Source organism: Monopterus albus, unplaced genomic scaffold, assembly GCF_001952655.1.
Source record: "Monopterus albus unplaced genomic scaffold, M_albus_1.0 scaffold127.1, whole genome shotgun sequence".
Classification (NCBI taxonomy): Eukaryota; Metazoa; Chordata; class Actinopteri; order Synbranchiformes; family Synbranchidae; genus Monopterus; species Monopterus albus.
This window is the reverse complement of record NW_018128007.1, coordinates 2,877,706-2,892,787: the sequence shown is the minus strand read 5'-3', so window position 1 is coordinate 2,892,787 and position 15,082 is coordinate 2,877,706. Positions and strand designations below refer to the sequence as shown.

The window sequence follows — 15,082 nt, the reverse complement described above, 5'->3', positions numbered from 1 at the left end:
CCATAGAAATGAATGGAGAAAGATGCATTTCTTCACACCTTTGAAACTTAGTCTGGATGTGGCTGAAGCTCATGCATAGCTCATACACACTTATAAGGTCAGAAGAGAATCATGGAAAATCATACAGGAGAGAAGCCAGTCAGTTAAGCTGGGACAAAACGTTTTACAGTGCTTGCATATTGTTGTCTTTTACTGCATATGATAATTTATTCTCAGAAAGTGACATTCATTACATGATTATTAGTTAAAACACTTCAAAATACACCTACATTGTTTTGAATTCTGCAACTTTCAGTCAAATAAAAAAATATTTTTCCGGTCATATCGTCAAGGGAAGATTTCTTAAACATTTTGTTAAAATATCATCTCGTTTTGTTCTTGTGAAACCAGTATCATGTAATATCTCATCTTGTGAGCTAAGTGTATCGTCACAGCCCTACTGCACAGGTATGATGACAGCATCATCGATAGGTGTGTTGCCCAAAATGCCACACTATTCCTTCAAACTCTGTGTTATTGTGCAATTATGTCATATTACACTGAAAAGCACATCCTGTACTTGTAACTTACAATGTGTGCCATCAGAAGTGTCATAACTCTCTATTAATTTGTACTGCACCGCCTTAAACCAATGTAAATTCTCAAACTTGATTTCAGAGTCTTAAGCCAAAATGAGACTTTTTACTGTTCGGGGTAAACTATCAGTTGCCGTGGCCTGTCTCCACCAATTATCCAGATTTCACCACAGTGTGTCCTGTTCCTTTGTTCTGAGTTTGCAGGGTAATTACTGGCAAGACCTACTTAAAGCTGTTATTTTCCAGATGGCAGGCAGGCAAGACTGAAGAGCTGTTTAGTCCCACCATGTGCTCATGCTGGAGCCTATACAGTAAGCACTTAGCCTTCAGATGGCATGGAACTGCTACAGGCCTGGCTGAGCTGAAATGGGTCATGGTCAAAGTACTTTTGGCGGAGGAAGAAAAGCATCGGTTTTGCAGGACCCAGGAATCTCTGTGTTGGAGTGAAAGGCCTTACGTACAGCCCAGTGCAGAGCAGACACAGGGTTTGATTACAGCTGGGCCAGTTTCCTGCAGCCAGAGGGGGAGAAATATGGGGTTTAAGGGGTTGAATCCTGATTGGACGTGGAGCAGATGTAAAGTTAAACGTGTACAGCTGTGAGAGAGAAAGAGCAAAAGGTCAACAGACTGGATTCGTGGTTTGTGGAGCTGCACTCAATGAGAGTAGACAGTCAGCAGCTGCATAGTGACGAGGAGATTTACCAAGGCAAAGGTCTTCTTACCACTCAAGAATGAGATACTATTCAGCTGTCTACTTGGTGAAAACCGCGCTAAGAATCTAGCCATTGTTTTTAGCCATCATATTCATGTGATAAATACATAAAGATATATTCCAGATTTGTCCCTTTGTATCCAGATGTAGGATGAAAATATTCTCATAGCTCTAGATAAGAAAGCATCAGCATATTTCCCAAAATGCTAAACTTTTGAAATGCCCATCTCTAGTAAAGACCAAGTCAAGGGAGAGCTTCTTGTTTGGGTTCACTGGCTGGTGATGGACAGCTGTGAAAAGGAACACTTAGCACTGAGAAAAGCTGAGATGGAAGGGGATATGTGACAAAGGCAGGCCACAAGAAAGAAAACACTCTCTTTGTAGACAGCAGCAGTCATTGCTTTGTGAGTAACCAGCCAAGAGCAATTCCATTAAAAGTCAGTTACTGTGAGTGTTTGTCTCAAAATAAATTATTATAATCATAACATATAAAAAATGCTATTTTAGGAACATTTGCATTTGAGGGTATTCAAAAAAACAGATTTTAAATATCAAGATTTGATCACAAAATATTTTTTTAAATAAAAGAAAGAAAGAAAAAAGAAGAAGAAATGCTGGGCCTCATGTTTATTAGTCAGTTTACTGAGAAACATTTATCGTAAGCCATAATACTAAAATAATCTAAATGTAAAGATATGCAACAATTGCTGTACAATATCAAATGCACGATATTCAACGGAGTCCAAACACTGATATTCTGCTGTGAGCTGACTGACACATTCCTCCATGTCCTGCTAACAGGACTTCACTTGACTCATGTTTTACTCTGCCCCGAGTCAAGTTGCACCATCAGCCACAAAACTCAGAGGAACAAAACACCCACACAGAGAAAAGAAAGAATAGTGAGGAGAATGGCTTGCAGACAGAATGGGAGAAAAGAAGAAGGGGGGAAATAGTCTCTTTAGGTTCAAAAGCTATCTTTCTCCGTTCCACCCTTATCCATTCACTTCATGCCACATTGGCCCCTTGAGGGAATGGGAGCTGCTTGTCATTGGTACCATTCACCCGTCAGTCAGAGTGTTACAGGATCCAATGGGCTCCGTGTTGTGGAGCAGAAACCTCCGGCCTAGAGGCATGTGAGATTAAGTCAGCAGCTGTTTATGCCGGCCACAAAACCACCTTAACTGTTTCTTCTTACGAGGCCTGACACTTTACCTTCTGGTCCTGGGGGAGCTACTCTCTATCTTTCATGGTTATCTGAACACTTTGTGTCAGTTATTTTTAAGTTCATTTTTGAGAAAACTGAATTAAAGTTTGTAGATACTCTGCATAATGACCCAATAGAAATGGACAGCAAAGCAAAAATCAATCCATAACCTACATAGTGTGCATTTTGAAAAACAAAACAGTTTCTCAGTAACAATCAACTTCATGACATTTTACTAACAGTATATAAGTTGTGTTGTTTTCATAAAACTCCTCCTTGTTGTGTTGCTATAGTTTCACTTCCTCTGGTAAATCAGACCAGTTCCACAGCCAGCAACAGTATCGGTGATTGTGACACAAAGAGAGGAGGCATACTTCTTGTCCCAGTCAGATCCCAGCACCTTGTAGTTTTTGTGCAGGAGATGCTGTAGATGCTCTGATATGGAGTGCCTCTGGTTGTTGGACATAAGTGTGTTGATGTGGTGTAACCCAACATTTTTACTTCTGCAATCCTCAATACTGCAAAAGGCTGATCACTGACCTGTCTAAAGAGATAAATCTAGCTGTTAGTGGAACGTACTAAATAAGTCATTTACTCAGATGCACTACAATTTTGAGATACTTGTAATCAAGTATTTCCATTTTGTGCAACTTTATACTTCTACCAATCTACTTCTAAGAGGCAAGTATTGTTCTTTTTAATGTGCTGAGTTTATTTGACAACTACTTGTTAGTTACAAATGAAGAGTTCAGCAATAATAACAATCCAACAGTGTGTAATATTATAACATTCACAGGGCAGTGGTTGAGCAAAACGAGTACACATACTTTTCATACTTTAAGAAAATTCATTGATAAATGTATCGTTTTACTATTATTTTACATTATTATGAATGCAGTACTTTTGCAGTTTTGGAGTTTTTTGTTGCTGTTTTTACTTTGTGATCAGACCCTTACTTCATACTTATATAACGTATTTTGTTTTCTAAATAAAATGCAGCTGCTACATGTAGAGAATGTGACAGGGTTTGTCCACTGTTGTTTGTTTGGTTTTTGCTTTCCTTTACACATTTTGGGGATTAGTGGCAATGGTAGTAACAGCTGTGATAACTTTCTTTGTGTTTATTCTTCTGTTGATGACTGTGTGCAAACCAAAGTGCCATACATTACGTTCACCCTCTGGATTTTTGTTCCAGCTACATCACAAGCTTAGTCGGTTTGTTCAGTTGTCATGGAGATGAATCTGTTGGCATTTGATACACAGCATTTATACGACTTGTTGTTAAGTGAAAAAACAAATATAAAAAGCTACACACAAACACATACATACAACCATGTATAGCTGTGTATGTAAATGAAACCTGTAGTGAAATGAATACTTTGAAGATACATTCCCACTGTATTTATTCCCAGGAACTCTATAAGACTCTATTAACGCTGTAAGTACCCGCCTCAAGCCCTCCATACCAGGACAAGGTGTAGAATAACACAGAGGAAAATATCTTGGGGGCCTATAAGTGTTCTGAAACAGGAGACAAATTTCCACAAGCAAATCCAAGTAGTCTGCTGTCCCACATCCTGTTACTCATGAAAAGCCACTTCTCTCTCTGCCACAGCTGCATACACCCAGAGGATGTAAACTGCACTGAAGCCTGTCGCACCAGACCCAGACTGGTTCAATATGTGGATCTGAATATGACCTAAAGATGCCATGAGAAGCTGATGGTGACAAGCTGAGGGCTCTGGCAGTGGTGGCAGAGTTGGTGACAGTGAAGTATCCCAGCAGTGCTGCTCTTAGTCCAAATGTGCTGTTATATGTATGATTTTATGTGGACATTATCTCCAAGAAAGCCCTTTGTATATAAGCAGATTATCCATCAGTAATGAGCTCAATGAGCTGCACCATACCAGACATCAGTATTACTGTTTTAGTGAACACTGCTCCTTACACAACCCGATTAACGCTTGGTAAGAATAACAGGGCCGACATGAATGTACTCGCCTGGGCTGTAACCCGAGAGCCTCAGGGTGATACTGAGAGAACGCCGGGGGCCCTTCGTGTGAAAAGGGTGCAGTCAGGCTTGGTTTGAACCACACAGACCACTACTCACTCCATCCACAGCTCCTCACAGCAGGATCCAGCCATCTGGACTCATTTCTGCACTGACAGGGTGGCTCTCAAGGCTCATCTATATGAGGGCTACATTCATACTGGGCCCCAGGAATGTGCCTGTCTGGGAGACAACTGAGGAGATTTAGGGGATGACGGTCCAACGTGATATATCTTTTCATGCTGCACCATGGAGCATGTCATTTCGTCAACATCTGTATTTCATTTTTAGTGCCCTTGTCAATCCTGGGCTCAGTTGATATGGTTTTAGGCACAAAAAGGCTTCAAATCACTTCATTATTGCCTGTTGTTGAGTTAATCAAGCTACAAACACATACAAATATGTTGCTAAAACATTTCAGATAATACTCCAATTCCATATCCTAAAATCCAAGTTGTCAATATGTTTTTGTTCTTTCTGTCAGATTTACAAACAGATGATGATGATATAGATTATTTCACTACATCTTTTGTGTGTATAGAAATAGTTAGTCCTGGTGGCATAGTGGTTAAAACCCATAACAAACTCCTGCAATGTCTCAGGTTCAATTTCAGTTGACAATCAGTCATACTGGTCTTTCCTCACATTTAGTTTATCTTCATCTCTGAGTTTATCCAGTAAAAGTGAATTTGCAAAAAAAAAAAACAACAAAAAACAAACAAAAAAAACACCTTAAAATGCTGAGACTGTAGAAATGATTGGCCAGTGTTTTGTCATATTGTGTTCCTGAACTGAAACAACCCACTTTCCCAGGTTTGGTTAGGAGGACACAAAATGATCCATACTGTAGCAAAGCAGTAAATCCAGACAGGACCTCCCTGCATGTATTACTGCCATTCCTGCACCTACCGCGGCAGCTCAACCCTATTAGCTGTTCGGTTACTATGGCAACTAGTACTGAAACCCCAAAAGAGTCGACTGGAAAGGGTCAGAGGGCAAAAGCAGGTCATACAGCAGATAACAACACGTACTGCCTTGGTTTCTGGGTCTACTCATACCCAGGCCCATAGATGTAATGTAAGGCTGATGTGGTTCTACTGAGAAACCTGTAAAAAAAATAAATAAAATAATGGTACCACTTTATATAGGTTGTAAATAATCACTTTATTAATGGTCAGTATATCATTTATTAACACTTAGATCAATTATAACTTATTAAAACAGCTATGTTTGGGTTTCTGTATTTTCAAAAACATCCAACATGACACTTATTTTGTCATATTAGCTTAATTCATCACAAAGGCTTTTTCAGTTGACCACTGAACTATGTACATGCAGAACATAATTGCAGGGATTTTTCACAACTTGGCAATGAGATAGTTGATCCTAATGATGGCTTATAAGATATGATCTATAAAGCAGCTGGAAATAAAATTTGAACCATTAAATAAAGCTATTAGTTTTGATTCATAAACCCTTTATAAAGGGTGCCTGATTGGAAAGTGGAACCAAAATTATAGCTCTGGCCTTGACAAAAAATTAGGAGAAATAATAATTCTAGGATGAAACTTTTTAAAAAATGTTTTGGGTTCAGTAAAACTGGGGAATCTTCGCATCACAATTCAGAATACAAGGAGACAAAGTTTCTCCAATGACTTGTGTGGCAGAAGACGCTCATCTGAAGCAAGAGCAGCTGTAAGCAAAGGAAGAAAATTGCATTTAGTTGCTGAGAACATCTTCAGTAGAGTATATTAATAATTAATCACAGAGGAAAACAGCAGCTTATCACCTTGGAAGGAATTCGCAGTTCCTGAGGATCATGCCAACAGTTTACCGCCTATGTAAAGTTTCCTCTGCAGAATTGATTGAGCTTGATTTGCAACCTGAATAAGACCTGTGTCCTGTCACCTTTGAGACTGTGATCAATAAGCCTCTTTTCTGGAGACATACACATCACAGCCATCTTTACTGCAGGCATCTGCCAGCTTTTTCACTAAAACCACTTTAATCACATCCCCAGTGTTTTCTCAGTGAAACTGCGGCACTAATTCTGAGGACTGTGTCAGAGCACCATGTACTGCGTTTACTGTGGGCATTCCCGTACCCCTGCTACATTCAGTGCTTGTTTGCATCATTGGTAAAGGTACAGTCCATGAACTAATATGCCCAGTGTTACATAATCCTGCAATGGGGATGAAACGGTATCAGAGATAAGTGTGCATCAGATTTCCAATGTAAATCCAGATTCTAGTAAATCTTTTATTTTGTTGGCTTTTGCTGTGAGCAACATAAATCTATTCTCATTAGTTAACAGGGGTGCAGGGAGCACTGAGCCTTTGGTTCGCTGAGCCTCACAGTCCAGTACAAGCAAGCAGCGCCCCCCAATGGTGAGTTACCAGACAGAGTGCAATAACTGGGGGCAAAGAAGGTAAAGTTGGTCACGTGGGAAGGGCTTAGTGGCACTTATTTGGCCAATCAGCAGCTTTGGGGTTTCCCATTGGCTGAAAGGGGACTGTCAATCAAAGGCCCCAGAGGTTGTTTTTGTGTGAAACACTCAGTGTAGTTTAGGAGGTTGTGGAGTGCAGACCCCCTCCATGAAAACCATGTGGCTGCAGGAGTACTGAGAGTTTCCCTAAAGTAAAAGTAGATCTACCGCAATATACAGATGCTCCATTACAAGTAAGAACGTTGCATTCACAATGTGTCATAAGTAAACGTTTCAGCAGTAAAATGTACCTAAAGTCTTAAAATAAATTGTCATCATGTCATTTTGAAATAATATTATTGATGCATTAAGCTGCATTTTAATGATGTCAAGGATGGACATAAATTAATGACATAATTTTGGATAATTACATATTTCATAATTGAATTTTATTTGTAAATTCTATAGCTGCAAAGCACAGTAAAGGTGGAGATAAAATAAATATTATATCATATTATATTAAATGGTCTAAGGTCTATCTAATATCATTTGCCGTCCAAAACAATGCAGATAAGCCTTTTTATTGGGGGGTGTATGAATCCGCCTGCACTCTTGTGTGTAGCTTCCACATAAAAACATTTCCGGCTCATTTGCTCCCACTGACGATGCTCACAGAGCTCAGAGAATCAAAGGTCTACAATACCAGTGAGACTTGCCAAGAGCTCACAGTCCCCTGCCCTACCCATCTGACACCCATGGGTGGCAGGGCTGTTCCGGACCACTGCGCTGGGAAGGACGAGCGGATTTGTCTCTGATTGGTCGGCGGCGTGCGCGTCCTCGTCGGATCCTCCCGGTTTTCCTGGCATGACCTTTTCCCTTGGCAACCACTTCCTCCGAGCATCTACGGCCATCTTTAATTTTAACTCATTCATGAAAAGTTATTTCGCTCACGTAAAGCCACCGACCGACACACTTGTGCACAGAGCAGCACCGACTGCGCCGTGTGCATGTGGTTTCCAGCGCCAAGCTCCAAACAGAGCACAGCAGCACCGCAGCAGGCTGTCCGCCGAGACTAAGTGAACACCGAAAGCGTACGTGCCTAGTGTTCATTATAGCGTCTTGTGCGTCGCTCGGGCACGTTGTAGTCATGTTTTTCAGCTGTTGTCTGCACAGTGTCTTCTTAATTAAACTGTCTGAGTGAATAATACACGTGTGTAGGTACTAAGGTGTTGCGGTTTGGGCCGAACGTGCATGTTGTGCCCCCATAAGAAACAGCAGGTGGAGCGCGATAATAAGTGTATGGATCATTGTCTGAGGGACACAGCACAGGACCCACTACTGCCATGTTGTTCTGCAGATATCACAGGGAGATTAGTGTTCATTTAGTGTGAAGTTAAAATAAAAACCTATTGAATGGCGTGATATTAATATGTGCTGGCTGTCATCCATTTGCATCTTATTGTTCATGGCAGAATGAGAAAGAAGCAGACTGCCAAACAGAGGAAGACCGAGGAGACTACACTTGTCCAGGAGTTTGTGGTAGAGAAAATAATTCGCCGCAGAGTCTCTAATGGAAGAGTGGAGTACTTTCTGAAGTGGAAAGGCTTCACAGAGTGAGCTGTTGCAGAATCATATGTTTGCTGGCTTACATGGGGCTTTTTGTGTGTGTGTCTGATATTAAAATCTCCTCCACTTTGACATATTTACAGTGCAGAAAACACATGGGAACCTGAGGACAATCTGGACTGTCCTGAACTCATTGGAGAGTTCCTGAGAACCAACCATGTCTCAGAGGAGAATGACGAGGAGCAAACCGAACAAGAGTTTATTCCCAAAGAAGAACCAACAGAGCAAGAGACGGAAATTGTAAGTGTGGGAAAAATGCAGTGCTGGAATGTCTAAAGGCTGATGCTGTTCTTTTGTGTTCACAGAACTTCTGCACCTAAATATATAAAAAGGAAGTTAAAGGCAAATATAATTTTAGAGTCCTTTTTATATTGCGTGTCGCTTTAGGGTGTTACATACACTCAAACGTCAGGAAGCTTCTTTCTCTTTAAGTAAAAAGAAGTTGTAGGAGTAAAATGATGACACTTTGCAGATTTTGTGCTTGCTTGTGCTTGTTTTAGGGCTGAAAATGAAACCAAATGGTGTGTGAAGCTGGTTAGTTTTGCAATGCCTCTGAAAGTGAAAGCAGTTAAATTTCCCTTTTTTCGCAATGCAGGAAATACAAAAAAACCCCTACATCCAGATAGTCTAATGTTGTCTTGTCGTTCTCTTCACAGTCCTGTATGCGGCCTCAGCAGCAGGCTCACACTGTGTCAAATGACAGCGATGTCCTCGAGCCAAATAGCGAGCGCTCAGATGCCACCACTAACCTCAGCTCTTACCTCGAGCCTGAATGCATCATCGGCTCCACAGACAGACAGGGAGAGCTCATGTTCCTAGTCAAATGGTAACTCCGCTGCTTCCTCTTTTCTCTGCCGTTGACTGGATGTCTTGGGTTGGGTAAATGTTTGTAGGATGGTAAAAGCCCCACTGGTGTCGGTTACAGCTGCAGTTCAAGTGTTTAAACTACAGCAAAGATGATGAAGCGTCTGGTGTCCGATTGTTGTTGGTGTGCAGTAAAACTGCCACTTACCAAACATATAATGAAAATATATATATTTTACTGAGAAGGCAAATTGAGACAACACTGGTGACCTGACAAAGCATCCCCCAGATTAATAACAGAGTATGAATCTCTGACAGCAGTCAATGTGCTTAAGGATGTTGTCACACTGCAACACACTCAAACAGCTTAATATGTTAAAAAATAAACAGCTGAATTACAGGTTTCAATTATAAAGGTCTGTTTATTAGTCATGGGGAATACTACACACCCTGTAAAAACAATCAATGTGCTCTCTGGTTTTGAACATGAAAAAAATCTTTGCTTTGGCATAGAAACCAGAAAAACCAGCCTTGATGTGGAGAGGCTGCCAACACAGACCCCTTAAGCGAATAACAACTGTGCTGTGACTATTTTCCAGAGTTGTGAAATCCCTGATCATTAAATTATAAACCCTGTGTGGTGTTTTAGTGTCTGGTAAGCCTTCTGACCTGTGAATCTGTTGCTCACTGACACCTGAAGCAGCGGGCCCCACCCACACAGCCCTTTGTATTTTTATAACACTGGGCTCTTTTGGTCTGATAAACTGATAAACACAGGCAGTTAGCTGCAGGAAGTGTACGGCCTAGTATTCTAGTGTTTTGAACCTTGAGCAATACAGGGGGCTAAAAGTTAAGTGAAACTGTCCTTTGCTGCTTCTGTTTTTACCGTTAAAGGTTAGGTCTTTCATTTTCTTTAACAGTATTTTCAGCAGTCTCCCTACAGAGACTGAAGCTGACAGTGAATTGCCTCTTCTCATGGTTATTGTCTGTCAGGCCTGGATTAGCTTGTTCATTTGAATTTATTATACTTTATTAAATTTCTTACTGACGGTGGCACTAGCAGTTGCTGCCTGGCCACCAGGGGCGACTAGGGGTTCGGTGTCTTGCCCAAGGACACCGTGCTCAAGCATGTGGACTGGGGAAACCGGGAATTGAACCAGTAACCTTCCAATTGGGCGATGACCGCTCTACCTCCTGAGCCACAGCTGCCCTGTCTACAGCTTTGTGCTCCGTTGTTCAAAAACAATTAAAAACACATGAGGTGACATGTTTTTCATAATGAACCCCCAGACCCGACTACGCCGCCCCAAAGGCTCCGAGTAATAGGCTAATTTCCTGAAGTTAGTCCAAGTCAGAACCAAATGCGCATGTGTGAGATCTTGCTTGAGCTCTCAGTTTTCTTTACATTCCACTAGCTCCTCATGCTGTGCTCTGGTGTTTGCTAATGAAGAAATGTCACCCAGTGCAGCAGTGTGTTTCACTGACGTGTTTGTAATCGTTTTTCAACAACACAGAGGTCTGTGGCACAGACGAAGAAGCTGATTCAGGACTGACACACTGACGGGCATTAACAGTGAATAGAGGCAGTTCATTGTTGCCTTTAGTCTCTGTTTGGGGAGTGTTGAACATACTGTAATATAGAAAATTACCAGCCTTTAACATCCACTGTGACCTTTCTAATTTAATGGAAATGGAATACCGAATAGCTGTAAAACCCCTTTAAGTACAAAAAAGTCACGTTTCATAGCTACATCACTAAAAGACTGGCTGTGCTTAAAAAATGTGATTCAGTCCATTAACCCTTTGCTGGGTGTTGATCCTGAAACATTTTTCAAAATTAAAAGTCGGTGGCACCCAACCATGTTATTTTCTCTCTCTCTTACGCGTTCCCCCTCACAGGAAGAACTCGGACGACGTAGCTCTGTTGCCTGCCCGTGAAGCAAGCGCCAGGTGTCCCCAGGTGGTCATCGACTTCTATGAGCAGAAGCTGACCTGGCACTGTGGAGACGAGGAGCAGTGAAGTGTGTTTCTACCGAGAAGAACTGATAAACAGCTGCGCTCTCGCCTGAAGCTTAGTTTAACCTCTATCAAGTGTCCTCCTCCAGCTGATTTTAGAGGCACACGGTGTGAAATTACATCGTGCTGCAGGTAGAGTTTCAGACTCCGGCGCGTCCAGAAACCTCAGCGGGGATGTATTTAAATTGCTCTCAGTCCTGCGGTGCTCATTAAGGTCACTGTGCCTTTATGGAGACTGTGATGGAGACTAAAACTAACCTTGGTGTAGAGCAGCTGATTTGAGGTCAAACTAACAGCTTTGGTCTTGTGTCCTCATGTAGCAGACAGAATCACTGTGGACTTATTGCTGTATTAGTAACTTAGTATTTCTGTTTAGCTACCAAGATCTTCCAATGGGAGGTGTCCTTAGTTATATAGTGTGTGCTTTCTATCTTGTATGGTGACACTGTGTAGGCAGACTGCTGTCCAGTCTGTCCGTGTAGCTTTTGGTTAGAACTAAAAACTGTCAACCTTTTGAGTTATTCGAACTAGTTATGTGTGCGGTGTTTCACTGTGCCTCTGTGTGACTCTCGTGGTTGATGTAAAAATATTTAAGCACCCCTCCCCTTCCAATCCGCTGCTATGTACCAAATGTTTTCTTCTCATCTGTGCTAACAAGTTGTTTTAATTAGTTATTTGGTGCTTTTACACAAAATCCTGGCAGAACTGCTCAAAAGGTCAGAATATTCCTCAAGTAAATCCAGCAGATTTATTGCACAGACTGAAAAATCACTTTTGTGCACCTACAGTAGCTAGGACACTTGTTAAATGTAGCACTTTAGACGCAGTACGAGACTGTACAATTCTGGAGGGCATTGTCTCCCATAGGCCCATGTGACCCATGACACCAGTATCCTGATGACATTGTCCTGACTCAACATATCTCCCATGATTGTTATGGGACACTCAGCTGAACCTTAAACCTCCTGAAACAAACCTGCTACTGATCTACAACTGTTGACCATTGATCTGTGAAATCTCTGCAAATAAAGGATTTTTATTTGGTGACATCTCTTATTTTTCTTTACTTCATATTTGTCAGATTAAATCATAAACTGGAAACATGATAAATTCCAATCTGAAGACACCTGCGGTGGTTTGTTTATTTGATTTAACAGTTGCGAGGAGGAGCTTATCTCAGAAACCTTTGCTCCAAAAGAACAGAAAGTCAATCACACCGGCACATTCCTTAACGGAGCATTATCTGGCCGACTTGCATTACTAAGCTTTAGGAAATCGGGAGTATGAGAGAAGGAGCAGATGATGCTGTCAATCAGGTAGGTCTGGAGCTAAATGTGTGTAGTTTCAAAGTATTTTTGTCCTGAGCAATAAAGGGTATTTGGTGGAATTTTCCTATCTGAATGTCGTGTTAGTCATGGCACTTCCTCTGTGTGTCAATAAAATCTTCCTCTTTTCATAACATAGTGCATTCAGTTCTATATTTCAGTCTCTCTCCTGCCTTCTCCATGCAGCAGGTCATTAGTGTCTGGGTGCGGGATCCGAGGATACAAAAGAATGACTTTTGGCATGCCTACATAGACTATGAGATTTGTTTACATGTAAGTAAAACAACAGTTGCGCTCTTTTTATTTCCACACTCAGACAGTGGGCCTTTTTTAAAAGATGTGTGTCCTCCTTTAGACTGACAGTGTGTTCTTCACCAAGAAAATTTCACGTGTGAGAAGAAGGTACAGTGAGTTTGTATGGCTCAGGCAGAAGCTACAAGCAAATTCACTGTTAATGTGAGTCCATTCACTGTGCATTGAGAAATAATTTCAGTGAGAGCAAAACAACCTATTTACTGTCTGTTTTCATTCGTTTTTATCTTGTATTTGTCATTTGCAGGGTACAACTCCCTGATTTACCCCCAAAGAACCCTTTCTTCAGCCTGAACAATGCCCAGCAGATCACTGAGCGGATGAAAGGGCTGCAGAGATTTCTGGAACAGTAAGAATGATCTCACAGATCAAGACACTTATGAACATTATTGTATACTAAAACACAAACAAAACAAAAATGGGTGAATCAGTTCCTTTGACACCAGGCCAGGTAACTGCTGTTTGCACATCAATAAGAAATATAATATACTATATATACAAACCCAAATTGGATTACTATCCTATTTCTCCAGGATCCTCCAGAGCCGTCTGCTGCTGTCCGACAGTTGCCTACATCTTTTCCTGCAGTCACAGCTCAGCGTGTCCAACATGGAGGCCTGTGCTACTGGAAAGACCAACTACTCTGTGGCCCAGGCAGTTCAGCGCTGTGGCCGGAGGAGATTCCACTCACAGGAGGATCTAAAGAAGGACACCAGCACATCCTGTGACTCTGACTCAGACAGGTATCGCAGATGTCATGTCGTGGCTTTGGGAGTCTTTCTCTCTGCTAAAAACTCACCTAGTTCCTCAAGAACCCACCAGTAAAGCTCTGTGAGTCTATTAACTCTAGATAAAGTTCAGTTTGTATTTGCGCTGTCAGCAGTAAGGCCAAACATGATTTAGCTTTACTAATGGACTTTCCAGCAAAGATATGAGAACTCCTGCTACTGCCATCTAAAAATGTCAGTGCTGAATTAACCTGTGGTGGTGGAAGTACTCGGATCCTTTACTTAAGTAAAAGTAGTAATACCACCGTGTAAAAATACTCTGTTACAAGTAAAAATCCTGCATTCAAAAGGCTACTTAAGAACAAAAGTATTAGCATCAAATCATACCTAAAGTACTAAAAGTAAAAGTACTCATTACACATTTCACATTGTATATCATATTATTGGACTATAATTATTGATGCATTATTGTGTAAATCACATTTAATGCAGCTGGTAAAGGGGGGAGCTAGTTTTAAGTCATTTATATAATTTGAATCACTGCCGGGTCGCTCGTGAATTTTCCAGAGGTCAGTAAAGTCTTATGATTATGTTGTATTTTTTATTAATGTGATTCTGAAAAGTAACTAGCAACTAAAGTTATAAACTAAAAGTGGTGTAAAAAGTATATTTGCCGCTAAAATGTAGTGAAGTCAATGTATGAAGTAGCACAAAATGAAAATACTCAAAGTACCAATACCTCAAAATTGTACCTAAGTACAGTACTTGAGTAAATGCATTTAGTTACTTTCCAGCACTGGAATGAACCTGTCTATACCCTATTTTTGTCTGTGTTATTTCAGCTCAGAGTGTCGAGATTCAGAACCCTGGATAAAAGATTTGGCTATAAACAAATCAGGGAGTACCACATCGGTTGATCTCATGGAAGCCAGTCAGGAGAAAACCCTTAGCTGCTCATCCGGTTCTACATGAAAACATCATCTTCATTAACTTGGAGTGTTGGAGTCTATACACTTGCGTCACATACAACCTGTCAGACATGTGAAGAAAAAGTTACCTGATACTCTGTCATACTGCACTTTTGTCTACATTGCTTTGAATTATTTTTCTTTAAAAACATGTCAAAGCTTATTGTTGTCTCATTTAGGTATTTCAGTTTAAAGCATGTACAGTAAATAGTAATAAAAATATACCTATGCCCAACATTAAAGAGTTGTTTATCTGCATGTCCACTATAAGGTAACAATTTGCCTGAAGATGGCAGTGTTGTTTCATCCATCTCTTTGTGTTTTCACATTTCCC

The 15,082-nt window shown here is 40.9% G+C and overlaps 2 protein-coding genes across 2 annotated transcripts; both read left to right on the top strand.

The window, feature by feature from the left end:
* Window positions 1-7,720: 7,720 nt before the first annotated feature.
* cbx3b (chromobox homolog 3b) lies at window positions 7,721-12,462 on the top strand. The gene is made up of 5 exons (XM_020612860.1): window positions 7,721-8,060; window positions 8,442-8,582; window positions 8,679-8,835; window positions 9,252-9,421; window positions 11,299-12,462. Exons 2-5 carry the CDS (start codon window positions 8,443-8,445, stop codon window positions 11,417-11,419), a joined length of 588 nt encoding a protein of 195 aa, XP_020468516.1. The 5' UTR covers window positions 7,721-8,060; window position 8,442; the 3' UTR covers window positions 11,420-12,462.
* A 77-nt stretch (window positions 12,463-12,539) lies between these two features.
* Window positions 12,540-15,082, top strand: snx10b (sorting nexin 10b). The gene is made up of 6 exons (XM_020612857.1): window positions 12,540-12,731; window positions 12,927-13,013; window positions 13,096-13,196; window positions 13,300-13,401; window positions 13,586-13,795; window positions 14,623-15,082. Exons 1-6 carry the CDS (start codon window positions 12,699-12,701, stop codon window positions 14,750-14,752), a joined length of 663 nt encoding a protein of 220 aa, XP_020468513.1. The 5' UTR covers window positions 12,540-12,698; the 3' UTR covers window positions 14,753-15,082.

Excerpts from the sequence above, each read along its gene's own strand:
- cbx3b (XM_020612860.1), top strand. The coding sequence starts at position 8,443 with ATGAGAAAGAAGCAGACTGCCAAACAGAGGAAGACCGAGGAGACTACA. Across the intron at positions 8,836-9,251 it reads CAGAGCAAGAGACGGAAATT|TCCTGTATGCGGCCTCAGCA; the intron begins GTAAGTGTGGGA and ends TTCTCTTCACAG. Across the intron at positions 9,422-11,298 it reads CTCATGTTCCTAGTCAAATG|GAAGAACTCGGACGACGTAG; the intron begins GTAACTCCGCTG and ends TCCCCCTCACAG.
- snx10b (XM_020612857.1), top strand. The coding sequence starts at position 12,699 with ATGAGAGAAGGAGCAGATGATGCTGTCAATCAG. Across the intron at positions 13,014-13,095 it reads ACTATGAGATTTGTTTACAT|ACTGACAGTGTGTTCTTCAC; the intron begins GTAAGTAAAACA and ends GTCCTCCTTTAG. Across the intron at positions 13,796-14,622 it reads TGTGACTCTGACTCAGACAG|CTCAGAGTGTCGAGATTCAG; the intron begins GTATCGCAGATG and ends GTGTTATTTCAG.